The 20519-nt window shown below is 37.4% G+C and overlaps 4 protein-coding genes across 4 annotated transcripts; all 4 read right to left on the bottom strand.

Annotated features, from left to right (window-relative positions):
- Positions 1-411: 411 nt before the first annotated feature.
- Positions 412-2937, bottom strand: LOC134314792 (protocadherin alpha-2-like). The gene is made up of 3 exons (XM_062995563.1): positions 2659-2937; positions 583-1101; positions 412-426 (listed from the first exon to the last, which is right to left on the bottom strand). Exons 1-3 carry the CDS (start codon positions 2935-2937, stop codon positions 412-414), a joined length of 813 nt encoding a protein of 270 aa, XP_062851633.1.
- Positions 2938-4799: 1862 nt separating this feature from the next.
- Positions 4800-7159, bottom strand: LOC134314716 (protocadherin alpha-3-like). Its single transcript, XM_062995439.1, has one exon. It carries the CDS (start codon positions 7143-7145, stop codon positions 4800-4802), a length of 2346 nt encoding a protein of 781 aa, XP_062851509.1. The 5' UTR covers positions 7146-7159.
- Positions 7160-11568: 4409 nt separating this feature from the next.
- Positions 11569-13979, bottom strand: LOC134309126 (protocadherin alpha-3-like). The gene has a single exon (XM_062990756.1). It carries the CDS (start codon positions 13977-13979, stop codon positions 11619-11621), a length of 2361 nt encoding a protein of 786 aa, XP_062846826.1. The 3' UTR covers positions 11569-11618.
- A 981-nt stretch (positions 13980-14960) lies between these two features.
- Positions 14961-17351, bottom strand: LOC134314635 (protocadherin alpha-3-like). Its single transcript, XM_062995340.1, has one exon. It carries the CDS (start codon positions 17349-17351, stop codon positions 14961-14963), a length of 2391 nt encoding a protein of 796 aa, XP_062851410.1.
- Between the last annotated feature and the right edge of the window lie 3168 nt (positions 17352-20519).

Genomic DNA, 20519 nt, shown 5'->3' with positions numbered 1-20519 from the left:
TCTTCCAGCAGAGGAATGGACCATGCTATGCAGCCATGTTAATCAAGGTGTGGATTGAGAACCCCCAGATCAAGACCCTGTGATGGCTAGCTCAATCTACAGACGTGAACCCTACTGAGAACCACTGTAATATGATCAAGATCAATCAGAGTCAAGCTGATTGAATATTTGTACCAGGATTGACATAACATAACTCAACATTGATGTAAAAGACATGCCAATGCACATGAAATATAAATGAAACATTACTGTGCACAAAGCAAGATCTATAAAGAAATGAAGAAAAACCTTGTTTAAGGAAACCCACAATGGCCTGCACAGAGCCCTGCACAGCCCCAGTAAACAGCTTTGGAATGAATTGAAACACCAGCCTTTCTTGACCAAATATATATAATTTTAAGTAATATTCAATTACTCTACTAATGGCTAAAATCATTTAGAAAAGGATTTTAATGTGACAGAATTAAGTGGATATGGTATAACATAAATGTTATGAAATAATGCTTGCTTTGATACCATAAAGTGGAAGAGATGACTATAATAATACATATGGTACAAGACATTGACTGAGCGACGGCTTACCTCTTCAGAACCTCTCCGTCTGCGATCTGGTACTACCAAAGTATTTCCATTACTGCCTGGGACTACTGTAGAACCAATACTCATTCTGGGTCCAACTAGCATGTACCGTTTATCTCCGGATCTGTACTGGATACTGTGACACAATGTCCCATCAAAAGTTGTATCTTGTACGTATTTGGAGGAATAGTCCGTGAATTTTGAGCACTGCATTATTATCAACACGCATATACTTAAAACAAAAAGTACTGAAACCGAACCCAAAGTTATGATTAAGTAAAATGTAATGTTATTTTCCTCCTCCTCCTTTGTTGTGCCTTTAACATCTAAAACAGCAAATGCCTCTTTGGGATCAACAATTTTAATAATAACAGAGGCTGTTACTGAAAGTGAAACCTTGCCGTTGTCTTTAACCAGGATGACAAGTTTATGGTTGGCGTCGTCTGTTTCTGTGAATGAGCGAAGGGTCCTGATCTGTCCTGTATAGCGCTCCAAACCAAAGAGACTGTGGTCACTTACTTCCTGCAGTGAAAACAATAACCAGCCATTGTATCCAATATCCGCATCATATGCTCTCACTTTAGTCACCAAATATCCTGCATTTACGTCGCGGGGAATCTCCTCCACACCTTCAGCAGAACCGTTAGCACTGACGGGATTTAAGATTACTGGAGCGTTGTCGTTCTGGTCTAAAATGAAAACGTTTACTGTAACGTTGCTGCTCAATGATGGAGTTCCAGAATCGGTAGCAACAACACGGAAATGAAATGTTTTCACTGTTTCAAAATCAAAACTTTGCAAAGCAATTATCTCTCCATTTTCAGAGTTTATGTTTACTAATGATGAGTACTTGTTTTCCTCTCCAGTGTCTCTCAAAATCTGATAGCTGATTATGGCATTTTTATCTAAATCATGGTCACAAGCAGATACAGAGAACATTGATCTGCCTGGTATGTTATTTTCAGTAACATAAAACATGTACGGGTGTAGTGGAAATTCAGGGCTATTATCATTGACATCTGATATCAGGACAGTTATTGTTTTAAAGGAGGACAATGACGGCTTCCCTGCGTCTTTGACAATTAGGTCAATATCAAATTGTGATATTTTCTCTCTGTCGAGTAATGACGCAGATATCAGTGAATAAATATTATTTTGTGATGACTCTATTAATCTAAAATATATATTTTTGGCTAACAAGCAGACCACATTTCCATTTACACCGGAGTCTAAGTCACTAACACTGATTAATGCTATTGTAGTTCCTAACTTGGAATCCTCTGGTATTGTGTTTGAAAACGAGGTTACTTCAATTTCAGGCGCATTATCATTTACATCAACTATATGTATTAAAATGCTCTTATCTGCTGTTAATGGTATAGTTGCTTTATCTGATGCCTGAATGTCAATCTCGTATTGGTCTTTTTGTTCAAAATCTATTTGTCCCTTCACAATCAATTCTCCTGTAATAGGATCTAAATAAAAAATATTAAGCACGTCATTGTCCACATTATTTCCAAACACGTAAAACACTTCACCATTTAAACCATCGTCCAAGTCAGTTGCATTTATCTGTATTACAGTTGTACCTATTGGGGCGTTCTCAACAATTTTAGCCGTGTAAGAGTCTGTCGTAAAAACTGGACTGTTGTCATTTACATCTAAGACATCTACGGTTATTTTCATGGTCCCGGTTTTAGGGGGTTTTCCACCGTCCAGCGCTGTAAGTAGGAGCTCATGTGTTGGACTGGTTTCCCTGTCTAACTGTTTTTGTAAAATTAGGAAAGGAATTTTTATATCCGATCCTCGGTTTTTGACTTCGATTCGAAAATATTCACTGTGGCTAATTTTATATGTTTGCACTGAATTAGTACCGCTGTCTTGATCGCGTGCTGCTTGTAGCTGAAATCGTGACCCAGATGAGGCGCTTTCCCATATTTCCATTCGATTTTCCTTCTCGAAAAATACTGGAGCGTGATCGTTTATGTCCACAATCTCAACTGCTACATAATGTATCTCTAAGGGATTTTCCAAAGCGACTTTCAGATTAACCAAGCACGAGATCCCTTTCTCACATACCTTTTCCCGATCAATTTTCCCGTTGGTATACAACACACCATCAGTCTGATTTAGCTCGAACGGTGGTTCCACCGTTGCTGAAACAACACGAAATTTTCTTTCCTTTACGGTTCTGTGATCAACACCCAAATCCTTTGCTATATTTCCAACCACCGTGCCATCTTCCTGCTCTTCCAGAACGGAATATCTTATTTGTGCAAATATGCTTTTCCAACATAGTAGTGATAATGCCGTAAGTAAAAGCTTCATTTGCCACGATGCATGCCGCCTTTGTTCCATTTTGAAGAAGACAAGTTCAGATTTCGGTCACGTTACGAGAGATAATCACCATAGCATGTATCCATGTTGCTGTCGGTTTTCTATGGCAGATTAAAAATGCGGGCTGAATAAAACATGCTTCGTAGTTTACAACAGCGTACGAGCGAATGTAACTGATGGCTATATGCGCTTGAACTAAATGTTTAAGAAGCCGTAGTTTAGTTTATACTGACACTCTGTGTATTTATATCTTACTGCAGGCAAACAATGTCACCAATATATTTATTGTTTAATGCTTTTTGATTTTTATGGGCCTTCAACAACTAGTAGACTAATTGTTGGCATTGCAACCCTTGTTTTTATGAAGAAAAAAAAACACGGACACTAAGAAAATAGTAATATATATATATATATATACATATATATTCTTAATCATTTGCTAAAGCTTTAACATCAGTCTTACTTAGTTTTACAGCTTTGAAAATCACAGTTGCAGTTGATGAAAGTAAACCAGAATCAATATCTTTGTCTGGTTTAATCAGGACACATGTTGTTTTTCAAAGGTTTAACATATTATATGTAATGACTTGGGATTTCATTTCATTTTCAAAAAATCAAGGGAAGCAAGGAAGAAATACCCTGGACAGGGCACCAATCCATTGCAGGGATTCGACCATCCCATGTCCCCCTTAGACGTAACTTAAGGGGGTTGTTCAGACTTTGACAGGTTTAGGTTAAAAGAGTTCGATTTTTCAGGTAATATTGTTATTGTTGTATAATACTGTTAAAATATTGTTAAATATTATTAAAACAATATTAAAAAGCATGTAGACTCCTGCCCATAATCTTGTTAGACATTCTATTCCAAAACCAGGAATCATTAATGATAATGAAAGTTGTGAGGTCTGGTACTGATGTTAAATGAGACTGTCTGACTCTTAATAGACATTCTAATTTCTTTTAAATGTGTTAAACAGAGTTGAAATCATATATTGTCATAGAACATTCTTTATCTTTGTTTCATCATATATGCATTGATATGGGAAAAGGGGGTTAGGAGACAATAGCACAAAAAAAGTGTCTACTCATTAGTAGATTCATTTATATTTAAAACATATGGAAGCTGAGGAGAGTAAGTCCCTTTCCAATGTGGTTGCTTAACATTGAGGTTAGATTTTAATAAGGACAGTACATATGCCAGTTTTAAGTACATGATGTAAATTGTTTCTATACATAATTTATCAGTAACTAGCCCAGCATCTTTGGCCCAGCAAATGACTTTTTTCTGCTAATAAACAACTGATATGTTTGTTTATGTTCCATTTATACCCAACCATGATCACATCACCTCTTAAATGTTTAACTGCTTACTTGTGAAAAAGTTTGACAGTACCAAAACAGCTGCTTTTTTATCATTCCATAAAATTCCAAGTATTATATTTTGTCAGAGCAATTTTGTTTTGGAATGCGTTGCCAAAACATTCCATACCACTCCATTGTGTTGCAAAACATCCCACTCGATAAGTTTCTTAGTATGATTGTCAAATTAATAAGGGTTGAAGATAATGAACAAAAAACACATTCTTGCTCTTAATGAATTTAAAAAAATGTCACAGCTTTTCCATACATGGGACTTGTACAGTGCACCACAATACAAAAGTAGGCTAACTTAGGCTCATTTACAATGAGGCTTGAATACAATTTAAATTACAAACAATACATTCAAGTAAAGCCAACATGAAGTCAAAATGGTCCTTCAAAAATCGGTAAATTAATGTGCCAGATTTAACTTTTGTAAAAAAAAAATGTTCCATCTTAATAAATGATGCACCATGTTCTTAAAAATTTAATTAGCCATATACCCAAAGTATCTATATAAAAACTTAACAACAGCTTACCTCTACTGAAACTATCCGTCTGCGATCCGGTGCCACTAGAGTATTCATGTTACTGCCCGGAACTATAGTGGAACCAGTGCTCATTCTGGGTCCAACCAACATATATTGTTTATCCGCAGATTTGTACTGAATGCTGTGACACAATGTTCCGTCATAAGCTGCATCTTGTAAATACTTTGAGGAATAATTTGTGGGTTTTGAGCACTGCATTATTATCAATACGAGTATGCTTATGACAAAAAGCACCGAAACTGAACCCAAAGTAATAATTAAATAAAATGTAATGTTATTTTCCTCGTTGTCTCTTGTCGTGCTTTTAACGTCTGATGCAGCAAAGGCCTCTTTGGGCTCCACAACTTTAATAATCACAGTAGCTGTTGCTGAAAGTGAAACATTGCCATTGTCTATAACCAGTATGACCAGTTTATGGTTGGCATCGTCGGTTTCCATGAATGAGCGAAGGGTCCTGATCTGTCCCGTATAGCGATCCAAACCGAAGAGACTGTGGTCACTTACTTCCTGCAGTGAAAACAATAACCAGCCATTGTATCCTATGTCCGCATCATATGCTCTCACTTTAGTCACAAGATATCCTGCATTTACATCGCGGTAAACCTCTTCCACACCTTGAGCAGAACCGTTAGCGCTGACTGGATATAAGATCACTGGAGGATTGTCGTTCTGATCTAAAATGAAAACGTTCACTGTGACGTTGGTGCTCAGTGATGGAGTTCCAGAATCCGTAGCAACAACGTGGAACTGAAATGTTTTCATTGTCTCGAAGTCAAAACTTGTTAACGCAAACATCTCTCCACTTTCAGAGTTAATGTTTAGTAAAGAGGAAAATCTGGTGTCTCGAAAAATTTGGTAGGTGATCATGGCGTTTTTGTCTAAATCATGGTCACGAGCAGATACCGAAAACATGGGCAAGCCTGGTACATTGTTTTCTCCTACATAAAATATGTATGGACTAAGATAAAATTCTGGGCTATTATCATTTACATCAGATATCAGAACTGCAATTGTTTTAATAGACGACAATGAAGGCTTCCCTGCGTCTTTGGCGACTAATGCGATATTGTATTGTGATATTTTCTCTCTATCAAGCAAAGACGCAGTTGTTAATGAGTACGTATTTTCCTGTGAGGACTGTATTAACTTGAAAGGCATATCTTCAGTTAACAAGCATAACACTTTTCCATTTACACCGGAGTCTAAATCACTTACACTAATTAGTGCTATCGTAGTTCCCAACTTGGAATCCTCTGCTACTGTACTCGAAAATGACGTTACTTCAATCTCTGGTGCATTATCATTTACATCAATAACGTGTATTAAAATGCTCTTATCTGTTGTTAGAGGAGCAGTTGATTTATCCGATGCTTGAATATAGACCTCATATTGGTCCCTTTGTTCAAAATCTATTTGTCCCTTCACAAACAATTCCCCTGTAACAGGATCTAAATTAAAAATATTACGCACGTCATGGTCCACATTATGACCAAACACGTAAAACACCTCGCCGTTTAAACCATCGTCCAAGTCAGTTGCGTTCACCTGTATTACATTTGTACCTACTGGGGTGTTTTCAACAATTCTAGCAGAGTAAGAGTCTTTCGTAAAAACTGGACTATTATCGTTTACATCTATGACATCTACGGTTATTTTCATAGTCCCGGTTTTAGGGGGTTTTCCACCGTCCAGCGCTGTAAGGAGGAGCTCATGTGTAGGATTGCTTTCCCTGTCTAATTGTTTTTGTAAAATTAGGGATGGCATTTTTCGATTATATCCTCCGTCTTTAACCACAATTCGAAAATGCTCATTATGGCTGATTTTATATGTTTGCACCGAATTTGTACCACTGTCTGGATCGTCTGCTGCTTGTAGCTGAAACTGTGACCCAGACAAGGCAATTTCCGTTATTTCCAGACGCTTTTGCTTTTCTGGGAATGTCGGCGCATTGTCGTTTATGTCCACAATCTCAACTGCTACGTAATGTATCTCCAATGGGTTTTCAAGAGCTACTTTCAGATTAACCAAGCACGAGATCCCTTTCTCACATACCTTTTCCCGATCAATTTTCCCGTTGACATACAAGACACCATCGTTCGGATTTAGCTCGAACAAAGGCTCCATCGTTGATATGACGCGAAATCCTCTTTCCTTCATGGTTTTGTGATCAATTCCCAAATCCTTTGCTATATTTCCAACTACTGTTCCATCTTTCTGCTCCTCCAGAAGGGAATATTTTATCTGTGCCAGGGTGCTTTTCCAAAATAACAGCGATAGTGCAAGCTTCAGTATCCATGGCGCATGCCACCTTTGTTCCATTTTCAATAAAAAGTTCGTTTAGATTTGACCGCGATAAAACGGATTAAAAACAAAGCATGTCCTCATATTAATATTAATTATCGTGGTTGATTAGAAATAGCTGGTCCACTTTGAATAGAAATGCTCTTTTTAGATAACAAGGTGCGTTGTTTGAGCAAGTATGCTGTAACCAAACGATGAGGTGGTCGAAAACGATGGGGCGAGAAGCGAACGCATAAAAACGTTAGTTTAGTTTATACTGCCACCCTGTGAATTCATAGTTTACTGCACAAAAATACATTTCACCGATTTTACTACTTGTGCCATGCTGTTTAATTTTAGTTACATTTAGCCAAAAATAATGTGATGTAATTATTAAATAAAATGTAACTCTTTGTTATTTATTTGCCTAACTTTCTCCAAAAATCGCAAAAAGCCTCTATCTATCTATCTATCTATCTATCTATCTATCTATCTATCTATCTATCTATCTATCTATCTATCTATCTATCTATCTATCTATCTATCTATCTTAGTTAGCAGTGGTTTTCGACTTGCAACTCTTTTATGAATATAATTTTAGCCCATTTTCTTTCTAAAATATAATTATTACAGCTGACCTTCTTTAAGCAAATCAAAGTCTGCAGTAATTTAAATGTTTGCCTGTGTTCTTTTGTGCTTTTCTGGAACATTTGTTAATTCACTCCTGAATAAATTATGGCTGAATTAACTAATTTTTTCCTTTTTTAGAAATTACAGCTATGACTTTGTAACCTTTCCTAACTAATATATTTTAATATCTTTCAGCTTAATCTTGTTTTCCCATGAATCACTTTTGATTACAACACAGTGTGATGCTTTACACTGCTATAAAGGTTTTTTTTTTGGAAGTTACATTCAGCAGAACTTAATTCTGGGTATGTGTAGTCAAACTAAATTAAAATACATATTTGGTCAGTTGGTTATATGGGTAACTAAGGGAGTATCACAGGGCTCGTTCTTGCTTAGTAACCTTAAGAACCTCTTCCTTATTTAAAACTGCATGTTGTCGTAGTTTAGTTTGTTTTTGTGTTATATAAGATCTTTCTTTTCTATTCAAACTGTTAAATTTTTTTTCAGTTCAGGGCTGCTTAGTAGTGCATTAGTAACACTGTTAAAATACACGATATAGATGTGGAGTACACACATATGTGACCTATAAATTTTTATTTTAACGAGTTGCATTCCATTGCAATCATGACACTTAAGGGTTAAATGTAATTCAGGAAATAAACAATTAGGATACGCAGTTAATCAGCATTGCACTGGAGTGCACCATCGGTTTCGGCAGGGTTAGCTTAGCAGTTTTAAAATAATTTTAACTGCAGGCACCTGTTGGAGAGAGAAGTCGAGGAGTTCTGGAAGTTAACAATAGTTATCTCTGATAGAGATTTGAGTGAAAAAACTCACTCGGAGGACAGCTGTGTGAGAGATTGTGAACGTGTTAAACTTGATGTGGACTAAGAACCTCGAGGCTTTGTCAGTGTCGTGAATTAAGTCGGGGTTAGTTCACCTTGCGTAAAATCAAAGTCTAGGAGTTGGATTCGTCATAGATTTAATTCGTGATAGTATTAAGCTGCATTTACGCCAAAATTTAAGCCGAAGTCCGACTTGTTTTCCGTAATTCGGACTGAGTTTGTGACTAGCCAGCAGCCTATTCAGGGGTTGCGTGTATCCGAACAGACGGTGAATGAGACTGTTGCGGAGTAAGGTCGGGCTTGTTCAGCGCGTTTCGACGGAGAAATCTGCATAGACTGTTTCTTTTAGAAAGAGGGCTTGCTATAGCAAAGCAACTGGAAAATCTGAGTGACGTTAAATGTCTTCACTACGTCCAACCAACTACAAATGTGATTATGCCATTTCTCGAGATTTCCCTGCATATCAGACGACATCCTCTCGGCGCTTATTTACGTCCAGTTGTAGGGAAGTAAATATTTTTTTCTTTCATTTTTATTACTTAAATATATGAGAAAGAAATAATTCCAATGACATTAGACTGCTGTATAGTTTTCAATCAGAAATGTCAGACCTTCTAGAACAAAGTGTTTGAGCTGTAGGAGAAAATACGCTGTAAATGTATCTGTATATATCTGCATATTTAGTATTATTTCTTTTGTTGTTATTATCATACTTAGCAAAGCAGCTATCTTAAAGAATTTGTACAAAACAGAAATAAATTTTGTTTTTTTTGTGTAGACTTACTCTGCAGTAGTGGCTTCTCACCTATTCTGTTAGATTTGATGAGGTCGGGGAAGGTTGTCAAGCTTACATAAGTATAAAATTACCCTTTTATGCTTCGGGCCGGCACCGTGTTAACGTTTTTCTGAAGCCCGTCTCACTATCTCTAGTAGTGGATTACTTGTTTATCTATACATGCACATTAGTGTTATTTCAGCCACTTCACGCAACAGGTACCAGCATAAGTATTCATATAAGTACTGCGAATTACTGAACTGGGGGTGATGACCAAGATTCTTTCCAGACACCACAACAAATGCCACTCATAACCAAGAACAGGAAAGGTCGACTGGAACACAGCACTTTTTTTATAAAATGTCTTTAAATCACCCAGGTCCTCTTTTGTGCACCACCACAGCTTTTATGGGGTTTAGATCAGGGGACTCGGGTGACCATGGCAGAAACTTGAGATGTGTTCAGTAAACCATTTTTGTAATGATCAGAGTAAATAAAAAAGTGCTAATCTGTATTGTTTTGTTTGTATAGCAGATAGAAAGTTTTATAAATACATTTTATTTGCACTAAAATTATTGTTCTTAAACTGTCAATATGCTCATGTGTTTTTTATTTTTTATTTTGCTTTTGCAACTTTTAGAATGTGCTACAAGCATAAAATTTGAACATTTTACAGATAACCTTTTTTAGAACTGGGTTTTTATTAGTAGTGGTGATCATTCTTTTCTATTTATTAATAGAGTCATAGAACCATTCATAGTTACAACAAACAAGACCAAGATTCACAGAACAAACATAGCAAGACACACATGATCTACGCCAACTGCTACACTTCTAAGCTAAATGCTAACTGCTATGCTAATTGCTAATGTTAATCTAAACACACATGAAACGTGATCCTAAACTCTCCTAAACCCTAAACTAAACTATAGTGAACTAGGCTATAACAAAACAAGACATGATTCTGTAAACACCTTTTCTAACCAAGATACATGAGCTAGAAAGCAAGACAAGACTCTTAAAAATTTAAACAAAATGTCTAAACAATATACATAAACTAGACTTCAACATGGTTCTCTGTGCAAGATTCCTAACCATACAAGAAAACCCAAATCACATACAAGCTAACCAGCAAATAGTATCTGCTAAATGAGCCACAGGACAGTCTTTATATACATAGCAATCCTCATTCCTTGAGGTTCAGCTGTGGATCATTAGCTCAACTGTCCAATAAGCATTTGGGGGCGTCAACCTAAAAACAATAAACAAAACTACTACCATGTGCTCCTGGAAAAAAAGGGTGTGGCACATAAACATAAGACAAATAAGCACAGAGGCTGGATTCATGACAAAAATAAATAAAAACAATGATAAATTGGTCATTGCAACAAAAACAGGACTCAGTGATTTGTTTATTCTCATGAATCTTAATTTAACTGGCAAAGGTACAAAGAAAAGATTTCCAACTTAAGTGTATTTTGTAAATATAATCAAATTTTGAATTTGTTGCCTGTAACATACTCATAAATGGGACAGAGGTGTGTTTACAGTTGTGTATTATTCCTATTAATTACACTATTTACTCATTTGGAAACTGACTGTATGTTGCAGTTTTGCAGTTGGAATCTCTTGGCCATTCTTGCTTCATAAAATATGTTTGTGGTCACGATAAGATTCACATTACTGATTATGGTGCAACATACATTTTCAACAGGAGACAGATTTGGACTGCCAACAGGCCAGCCAAACACACGTGTTTACAAAGCCACGCTGTGGTAGCATAGTAGAATAACGCTTGGCATTGTCTTGCTGATCATGATACCCTCAACAGTTACCAGTTCACATGCTTACTCATAAGGTTTCAAAACAGTGCTTGTCCCTGTGTCAAGTGTGTTGCAAGCAAGTAGTTAAAATGTGTTTATATTTGTAAAATGTATAATGTAAATGGAAATATTTACAAAATACAGTCAGCAAACTTTACAATCATTAAAACTAATCTCTATGTATTCACAGAGAATAGCAGATACGGTTGTACGGTGCACCACATTACAAAATAGACTAGATAATGCAACAAAACAAAAAACACTGCATACTGAAAGAAAAATCAGTGCTTATCTGACATTTGCAACATTAAGCATAAACCCAATACAAAGCAAAATTACAAACAACAAATGCAAGAAAATTGCACATGTCAATTGATGTGCCAGCTTAACAAATGGTGCTCAGTAAACATTTTAAATAGAGATTGAATATACATAATACTTAGCAACTGCTTACCTCTCTGGAGTCTATCCCTCTGCGATCTGGTACTACTAGAGTAGTCATGTTACTGCCTGGAACTATAGCAGAACCAGTGCTCATTCTGGGTCCAACCAACATATATTGTTTATCCGCAGATTTGTACTGAATGCTGTGACACAATGTCCCGTCATAAGCTGCATCTTGTAAATACTTTGAGGAATAATTTGTGGGTTTTGAGCACTGCATTATTATCAACACGAGTATGCTTATGACAAAAAGCACCGAAACCGAACCCAAAGTAATGATTAAATAAAATGTAATGTTATTTTCCTCTTTGTCTCTTGTCGTGCTTTTAACGTCTGATGCAGCAAAGGCCTCTTTGGGCTCCACAACTTTAATAATCACAGTAGCTGTTGCTGAAAGTGAAACATTGCCATTGTCTTTAACCAGTATGACCAGTTTATGGTTGGCATCGTCTGTTTCTGTGAATGCGCGAAGGGTCCTGATCTGTCCTGTATAGCGATCCAAACCGAAGAGACTGTGGTCACTTACTTCCTGGAGTGAAAACAATAACCAGCCATTGTATCCTATGTCCGCATCATATGCTCTCACTTTAGTCACCAAATATCCTGCATTTTCATCGCGGTAAACCTCTTCCACACCTTCAGCAGAACCGTTAGCACTGATTGGATATAAGATCACTGGAGCATTGTCGTTCTGATCTAAAATGAAAACGTTCACTGTGACGTTGGTGCTCAGTGATGGAGTTCCAGAATCTGTGGCAACAACATGGAACTGAAATGTTTTTAATGTCTCAAAGTCAAAACTTGTTAGTGCAATCATCTCGCCACTTTCAGAGTTTATGTTCAGTAATGAAGAAAATTTGTTTTCCTTGCTGGTGTCTCGCAAAATCTGGTAGGTGATCAAGGCGTTTTTGTCGAAATCATGGTCACAAGCAGATACGGAAAACATGGGCATGCCTGGTACATTGTTTTCTCCTACATAAAACACGTATGGGCTAAAGAAAAATTCTGGGCTATTATCATTTACATCAGATATCAGAACTGTAATTGTTTTAATAGACGACAATGAAGGCTTCCCTGCGTCTTTGGCGACTAATTCGATATTATATTGCGATATTTTCTCTCTGTCAAGCAGAGACGCAGTTGTTAATGAGTACGTATTTTCATGTGAGGACTGTATTAACGTAAAAGGTAGATTTTCAGGTAACAAGCATAACACTTTTCCATTTACACCGGAGTCTAAATCACTTACACTTATTAGTGCTATCGTAGTTCCCAACTTCGAATTTTCTGCTACTGTGCTCGAAAATGACGTCACTTCAATCTCTGGTGCATTATCATTTACATCAATAACGTATATTAAAATGCTCTTATCTGTTGTTATAGGAGCAGTTGCTTTATCCGATGCCTGAATGTAAATCTCATATTGGTCTCTTTTTTCAAAATCTATCTTTCCCTTCACAAACAATTCTCCTGTAACAGGATCTAAATTAAAAATATTACGCACGTCATTGTCAACATCATGACCAAACAAGTAAAACACCTCACCGTTTAAACCATCGTCCAAGTCTGTTGCGTTCACCTGTATTACAGTTGTACCTATTGGTGCGTTCTCAACAATCTTAGCAGAGTAAGAGTCTTTCGTAAAAACTGGACTATTATCGTTTACATCTAGGACATCTACAGTTATTTGTATAGTCCCGGTTTTAGGGGGTTTTCCACCGTCCAGTGCTGTAAGGAAGAGCTCATGGGTAGGAATGGTTTCCCTGTCTAACTGTTTCTGTAAAATTAAGAAAGGCGTTTTTCGATCTGATCCTCCGTCTTTAACCTCAATTCGGAAATGCTCATTATGGCTGATTTTATATGTTTGCACCGAATTTGTACCACTGTCTGGATCCCGAGCTGCTTGTAACTGAAACCGTGACCCAGATAAGAGGCTTTCCGTTATTTCCAGACGTTTTTCCTTCTCCGGGAATATCGGAGCATGATCGTTTATGTCCACAATCTCAACTGCTACGTAATGTATCTCCAATGGGTTTTCAAGAGCTACTTTCAGATTAACCAAGCACGAGATCCCTTTCTCACACACCTTTTCCCGATCAATTTCCCCGTTGATATACAAGACACCATCATTTTGATTTATCCTGAACAAAGGATCTACCGTTGTTGAAATGACGCGAAATCCTCTTTCCTTCAGGCTTTTGTGATCAATACCCAGATCCTTTGCTATATTTCCAACCACAGTTCCATCTTTCTGCTCTTCCAGAACAGAATATTTTGTCTGTGCCATGGTGCTTCTCCAAAATAACAACGATATTGCGAGATTCAGTATCCATGACGCCTGCCATCTTTGTTCCATTTTTAAAGAAAATTCGTCCAGATTTTCCCCACGTTAAAACTGATTAAAAGCATAGCATGTACTCATATTACATTTAATCAATTTATTTATCAGAAGTAGGTCATCTAGTCTGAATAGAAATGCCCTTCGTAAATTAGAAGGTGCATTGTTTGAGCAAGAAGGCTTTAACCAACCGATGAGTCAACCAGCACACGAGAGCGGCAAACGCATAAAAACGTTAGTTTAGTTTATACTGCCACCCTGTGATTTCATAGGTTACTGCACAAAAATTATTTTACCAATTTGATTACAAGATGATAGATAGATAGACTGAGATTTGGACTGCCAACAGGCCAATCACACATAAGTCTCTACAAAGCCACGCTGTTGTAGCATAGCAGAATAAGCCTTGTCATTGTCTTGCTGAAATAACCGTAGACTTTCCAATAAAAACGTCATCTTGATGGCAGCTAATGTCTTTATAAAATCCCAATATACACCATCATGTAAATAGTACCTTTACACAAATGCAAATGTATTCATAAAAAGTGGTCTAAACCTAGTAGGCTTAGTAAATAAACAAAGTTTTGGTAATAATTTGAAAACGTTCTTATGTTTGTTGGCGGCTAAATGCATTCCTATACCGACTGAGTCCTGCATTAGATGGCTGTAGTATTAATAACACAGCCTTGAACATTTTAGTGATTTGTAACATTACCTTAAAATCTAAACTAACAAACAAAAAAAAATTCACATAAGCATTTTCTATTAGTCAGCATTGTTTAAGTGTCTGAAAAAACTCTTATTTTTGCTTTTTTTTCAAAATCGTAAAATACTGACTTCAAAAAAGCAATGCCAAAGCATGCAACTCCACACATACATTCATTATCAATTTGGTTATGCTCTACTTATGATCATTCACCATAAAGCTTAAGTACAATACAAAGCAAAACAGAAAAGCATATAATAAACATCTGAAATAGTGATTGCTCAGCTACCTTTTTACTTAAACATAAGTATCCATACAAAAACTTTACACTTGCTTACCTCTCCAGAAACTATCCGTCTGCGATCCGGTGCCACTAGAGTATTCATGTTACTGCTGGGAACTATAGTGGAACCAGTGCTCATTCTGGGTCCAACCAACATATATTGTTTATCCACAGATTTGTACTGAATGCTGTGACACAATGTCCCGTCATAAGCTGCATCTTGTAAATACTTTGAGGAATAATCTGTGGATTTTGAGCACTGCATTATTAGCAACACGAGTATGCTCATGACAAAAAGCACTGATACCAAGCCCAAGGTAATAATGAGATAAAATGTAATGTTATTTTCCTCAATAACTCCTGCCGTGCTTTTAACATCTGAAACAGCAAAGGCCTCTTTGGGCTCCACAACTTTGATAATCATGGTAGCTGTTGCTGAAAGTGAAACATTGCCATTGTCTTTAACCAGTATGACCAGTTTATGGTTGGCATCGTCTGTTTCTGTGAATGCGCGAAGGGTCCTGATCTGTCCTGTATAGCGATCCAAACCGAAGAGACTGTGGTCACTTACTTCCTGAAGTGAGAACAATAACCAGCCATTGTATCCTATGTCCGCATCATATGCTCTCACTTTAGTCACCAAATATCCTGCATTTACATCGCGGTAAACCTCTTCCACACCTTCAGCAGAACCGTTAGCGCTGACTGGATATAAGATCACTGGAGCATTGTCGTTCTGATCTAAAATGAAAACGTTCACTGTGACGTTGGTGTTCAGTGATGGAGTTCCAGAATCCGTAGCAACAACATGAATCTGAAATGTTTTCACTGTCTCAAAGTCAAAACTTATTAGTGCAAACATCTCGCCACTTTCAGAGTTTATGTTCAGTAATGAAGAAAATTTGTTTTCCTTGCTGGTGTCTCGCAAAATCTGGTAGGTGATCATGGCGTTTTTGTCGAAATCATGGTCACGAGCAGATACGGAAAACATTGGCATGCCTGGTACATTGTTTTCTTTCACATAAAACACGTATGGGCTAAAGGAAAATTCTGGGCTATTATCATTTACATCAGATATCAGAACTGTAATTGTTTTAATAGACGACAATGAAGGCTCCCCTGCGTCTTCGGCGACTAATTCGATATTATATTGCGATATGTTCTCTCTATCAAGCAGAGACGCAGTTGTTAATGAGTACGTATTTTCATGTGAGGACTGTATTAACGTAAAAGGTAGATTTTCAGGTAACAAGCATAACACTTTTCCATTTACACCGGAGTCTAAATCACTTACACTTATTAGTGCTATCGTAGTTCCCAACTTCGAATTTTCTGCTACTGTACTCGAAAATGACGTCACTTCAATCTCTGGTGCATTATCATTTACATCAATAACGTGTATTAAAATGCTCTTATCTGTTGTTAGAGGAGCAGTTGCTTTATCCGATGCCTGAATGTAAATCTCATATTGGTCTCTTTTTTCAAAATCTATCTTTCCCTTCACAAACAATTCCCCTGTAACAGGATCTAAATTAAAAATATTATGCACGTCATTGTCAACATCATGACCAAACACGTAAAACACCTCACCGTTTAAACCATCGTCCAAGTCTGTTGCGTTCACCTGTATTACATTTGTACCTATTGGTGCGTTCTCAACAATCTTAGCAGAGTAAGAGTCTTTCGTAAAAACTGGACTATTGTCGTTTACATCTAGGACGTCTACAGTTATTTGTATAGTCCCGGTTTTAGGGGGTTTTCCACCGTCCAGCGCTGTAAGGAGGAGCTCATGGGTAGGATTTCCTTCTCTGTCTAATTGTTTTTGTAAAATTAAGAAAGGCATTTTTCGATCCGATCCTCCGTCTTTAACCTCAATTCGGAAATGTTCGTTGTGACTGATTTTATATGTTTGCACCGAATTTGTACCACTGTCTGGATCCCGAGCTGCTTGTAACTGAAACCGTGACCCAGATAAGACGCTTTCCGTTATTTCCAGACGCTTTTCCTTCTCCGGGAATATCGGAGCATGATCGTTTATGTCCACAATCTCAACTGCTACGTAATGTATCTCCAATGGGTTTTCAAGAGCGACTTTCAGATTAACCAAGCACGAGATCCCTTTCTCACATACCTTTTCCCGATCAATTTTCCCTTTGACATACAAGACACCATCATTCGGATTTAGCTCGAACAAAGACTCCACCGTTGTTGATATGACGCGAAATCCTCTTTCCTTCAGGGTTTTGTGATCAATTCCCAAATCCTTTGCTATATTTCCAACTACTGTTCTATCTTTCTGTTCTTCCAGAAGGGAATATTTTATCTGTGCCAGGGTGCTTTTCCAAAATAACAGCGATAGTGCAAGCTTCAATATCCGTGGCGCGTGCCACCTTTGTTCCATTTTTAATAAAAAAATCGTTTAGATTTGACCGCGATAAAACTGATTAAAAACAAAGCATGTCCTCATATTAATATTAATTATCGTGGTTGATTAGAAATAGCTGGTCTACTTTGAATAGAAATGGTCTTCTTAGATAACAAGGTGCGTTGTTTGAGCAAGTATGCTGCAACCAAACGATGAGGCGGTCGAAATAGTCCACGAGAGAAGCGATAACGCATAAAAACGTTAGTTTAGTTTATACTACCACCCTGTGAATTCATAGTTTACTGCACAAAAATAATTTTCACCGATTTTACTACTTGTGCCATGCTGTTTAATTCTTAGTTACATTTAGCCAAAAAATAATGTGATGTAATTATTAAATAAAATGCAAGTCTTTGTTATTTATTTGCCTACCTTTCTCCAAAAATCGCAAAAACCTTCTCCTAGGCTATCTATCTACCTATCTTAGTTAGCAGTGGTTTTCGTCTTGCAACTCTTTTATTAATATTAATAAGCCCAGTTTCTTTCTAAAATATAATTAATACAGTTGACTCTTTAAGCAAATCAAAGTCTGCAGTAATTTAAATGTTTGCCTGGGTTCTTTTGTGCTTTTCTGGAACATTTGAATTTAGTAGTAGGCCATGTAAAATGACAGAGCGGGGTCAGTGGATGCTGAGGCGCATAGTGCTCAGAGGTCACCAACTTTCTGCAGAGTCAATCTTACAGACCTCCAAACTTCATGTGGCTTTCAGATTAGCTCAAGAACAGTGTGTAGAGAGCTTCATGGAATGGGTTTCCATGGCCAAGCAGCTGCATCCAAGCCTCACATCACCAAGCGCAATGCAAAGCATCAGATGCATGCCATGCCACCACTGGACTCTAGAGCAGTAGATACTGGAGTCTCTGGAGTGATGAATCACGCTTCTCCGTCTGGCAATCTGATGGACGAGTTTGGCGGTGGCCATGAGAACGGTACTTGTTTGAATGCATTGTGTCAAGTGTAAAGTTTGGTGGAGGGGGCATTATGGTGTGGGGTTGTTTTTTAGGAGTTGGGCTTGGTTCCTTAGTTCCAGTGAACAGAACTCTTAATGCTTCAGCATACCAAGAGATTTTGGGCAATTTCATGCTCCCAACTTTGTGGCAACAGTTTGGGGATGGCCCCTTCCTGTTGCAACATGACTGCGCACCAGTGCACAAAGCAAGGTCCATAAAGACATGGATGAGCAAGTTTGGTGTGGAAGAACTTGACTGGCATGCACAGTCCTGACCTCAACTTGATAGAACACCTTTGGGATAAATTAGAGCGAAGACTGCAAGCCAGGCCTTCTCGTCCAACATCAGTGTCTGACCTCACAAATGCGCTTCTGGAATAATGGTCAAAAATTCCCATAAACACACTCCTAAACCTTGTAGAAAGCCTTCCCAGAAGAGTTGAAGCTTTTATAGCTGCAAAAAGTGGGCCGACATCATATTAAACCCTATGGATTAAGAATGGGATGTCACTCAAGTTCATATGCATGTGAAGGCAGACGAGTGAATACTTTTGGCAATATAGTGAGTGTATTTGGTCAGTTGGTTGATTGGGTAACTAAGGGAGTATCACAAGGTTAGTTCTTGCTTAGTAACCTTAATAACCTCTTTTTTTATTTAAAACTGTGTGTTGTGGTAGCTTAGTTTGATTTTTAGTAACACTGTTAAAATACAATATATAGATGTGGAGTACACAAATATGTGAGCTATAAATTGTAGTTTTAACGAGTTGCATTCCGAGGCAGTCATTACACTTAAGGGTTAAATGTTGTTCAGGAAATAACCAATCAGGATACGCAGTTAATCAGCATTGAGCTGGAATGCATCATCGGTTTCTGCAGGATTAGTTTAGCAGTTTTAAAATAAAATGTTTTTCATTCTTCAGGCACCTGTTGGAGAGAGAAGTCGAGGAGTTCTGGAAGTTAACAACAGTTGTCTCTGATGGAGATTTGAGTGAAATAACTCACTCGGAGGACAGCTATGTGTGAGATTGTGAACGTGTTAAACTTGATGTGGACTGAGAACCTCGAGGCTTTGTCAGTGTCGTGAATTAAGTCGGGGTTAGTTCACGTTGGGTAAAATAGGAGTTGGATTCGTCATAGATTTAATTCGTGATAGTACTAGGCTGCACTTACGCCAAAGTTTAAACTGACTTGTTATCCGTAATTCGGACTGAGTTTGTGATTAGCCAGCGACCTCTTCAGGGGTTTCGTGTATTCGGACAGACGGTGAATGATACTGTTGTGGAGTTAGGTCGCGCTTGTTCAACGCGTTTAGACGGAGAAATTTGCATAAACTGTTTCTTTTAGAGAGAGGGAAAATTAAAAATCTGAGTGACTTTAAATGTCTTTACTACGTCCAACCAACTACAAATGTGATGATGCCATTTCTCGAGATTTCCCTGCAGACGACATCCTCTCGGCGCTTATTTACGTCCAGTTGTAGGAAAGTAAATATTTTTTATTTCATTTTTATTACTTAAATATATGAGAGAGAAATAATTTCAATGTCTTTAGACTGCTGTAAAGTTTTCGTTCATAAATGTCAGACCTTCTAGAACAAAGTGTTTGAGCTGTATGAGAAAATACACTGTAAATGTATCTGTATATTTAGTATTATTTCTTTTGTTGTTATTGTCATACTTAGTAGAGCAGGGGGGTATTCCAGAAAGCGGGTTTAACAAACTTCAAACTTAACCCTGAACTCCGAGTTGACTTATCTCACCGTGTCATAGCCGGAGTTTTCTGTTCCACAAAAGCGGTTCAGGGTTAGATTACTCAACTCTGAGTAGATTGAACCCAGCAAAAGCGCGCTCACGGTTAACTCTAAACAGGCATTCTCAATGGAGTGGCGATAAATGGATTCATCATGGATGTGAATGAAAGAAAAAGTAGTCCGTCATATTTTACACCAATAGAAGTGTTTATTTTAATGTTTGCATGTGCAGATCATGAAAATGTTTTAAATGTAAAAGTAATACAGCATCGTCCGTAAAAAAAAGATGTCGCAAATGGCAAAAAAAAAAAAGTTAGTTAAATGTGTGTTAATGCGTGAGTTTAAATTCAATAACAAAAAAACTTGTTGAAACATAATTCAACATTTAGCAGAAGGATAGGGCAAAATGTTTAATATGTCAGTTTGTCACGATTTTACACG

Source organism: Trichomycterus rosablanca, chromosome 1 (genome assembly GCF_030014385.1).
Source record: "Trichomycterus rosablanca isolate fTriRos1 chromosome 1, fTriRos1.hap1, whole genome shotgun sequence".
Taxonomy (NCBI): Eukaryota; Metazoa; Chordata; class Actinopteri; order Siluriformes; family Trichomycteridae; genus Trichomycterus; species Trichomycterus rosablanca.
The sequence above is the reverse complement of the archived record's forward strand: the minus strand, read 5'-3'. Positions and strand labels throughout refer to the sequence as shown.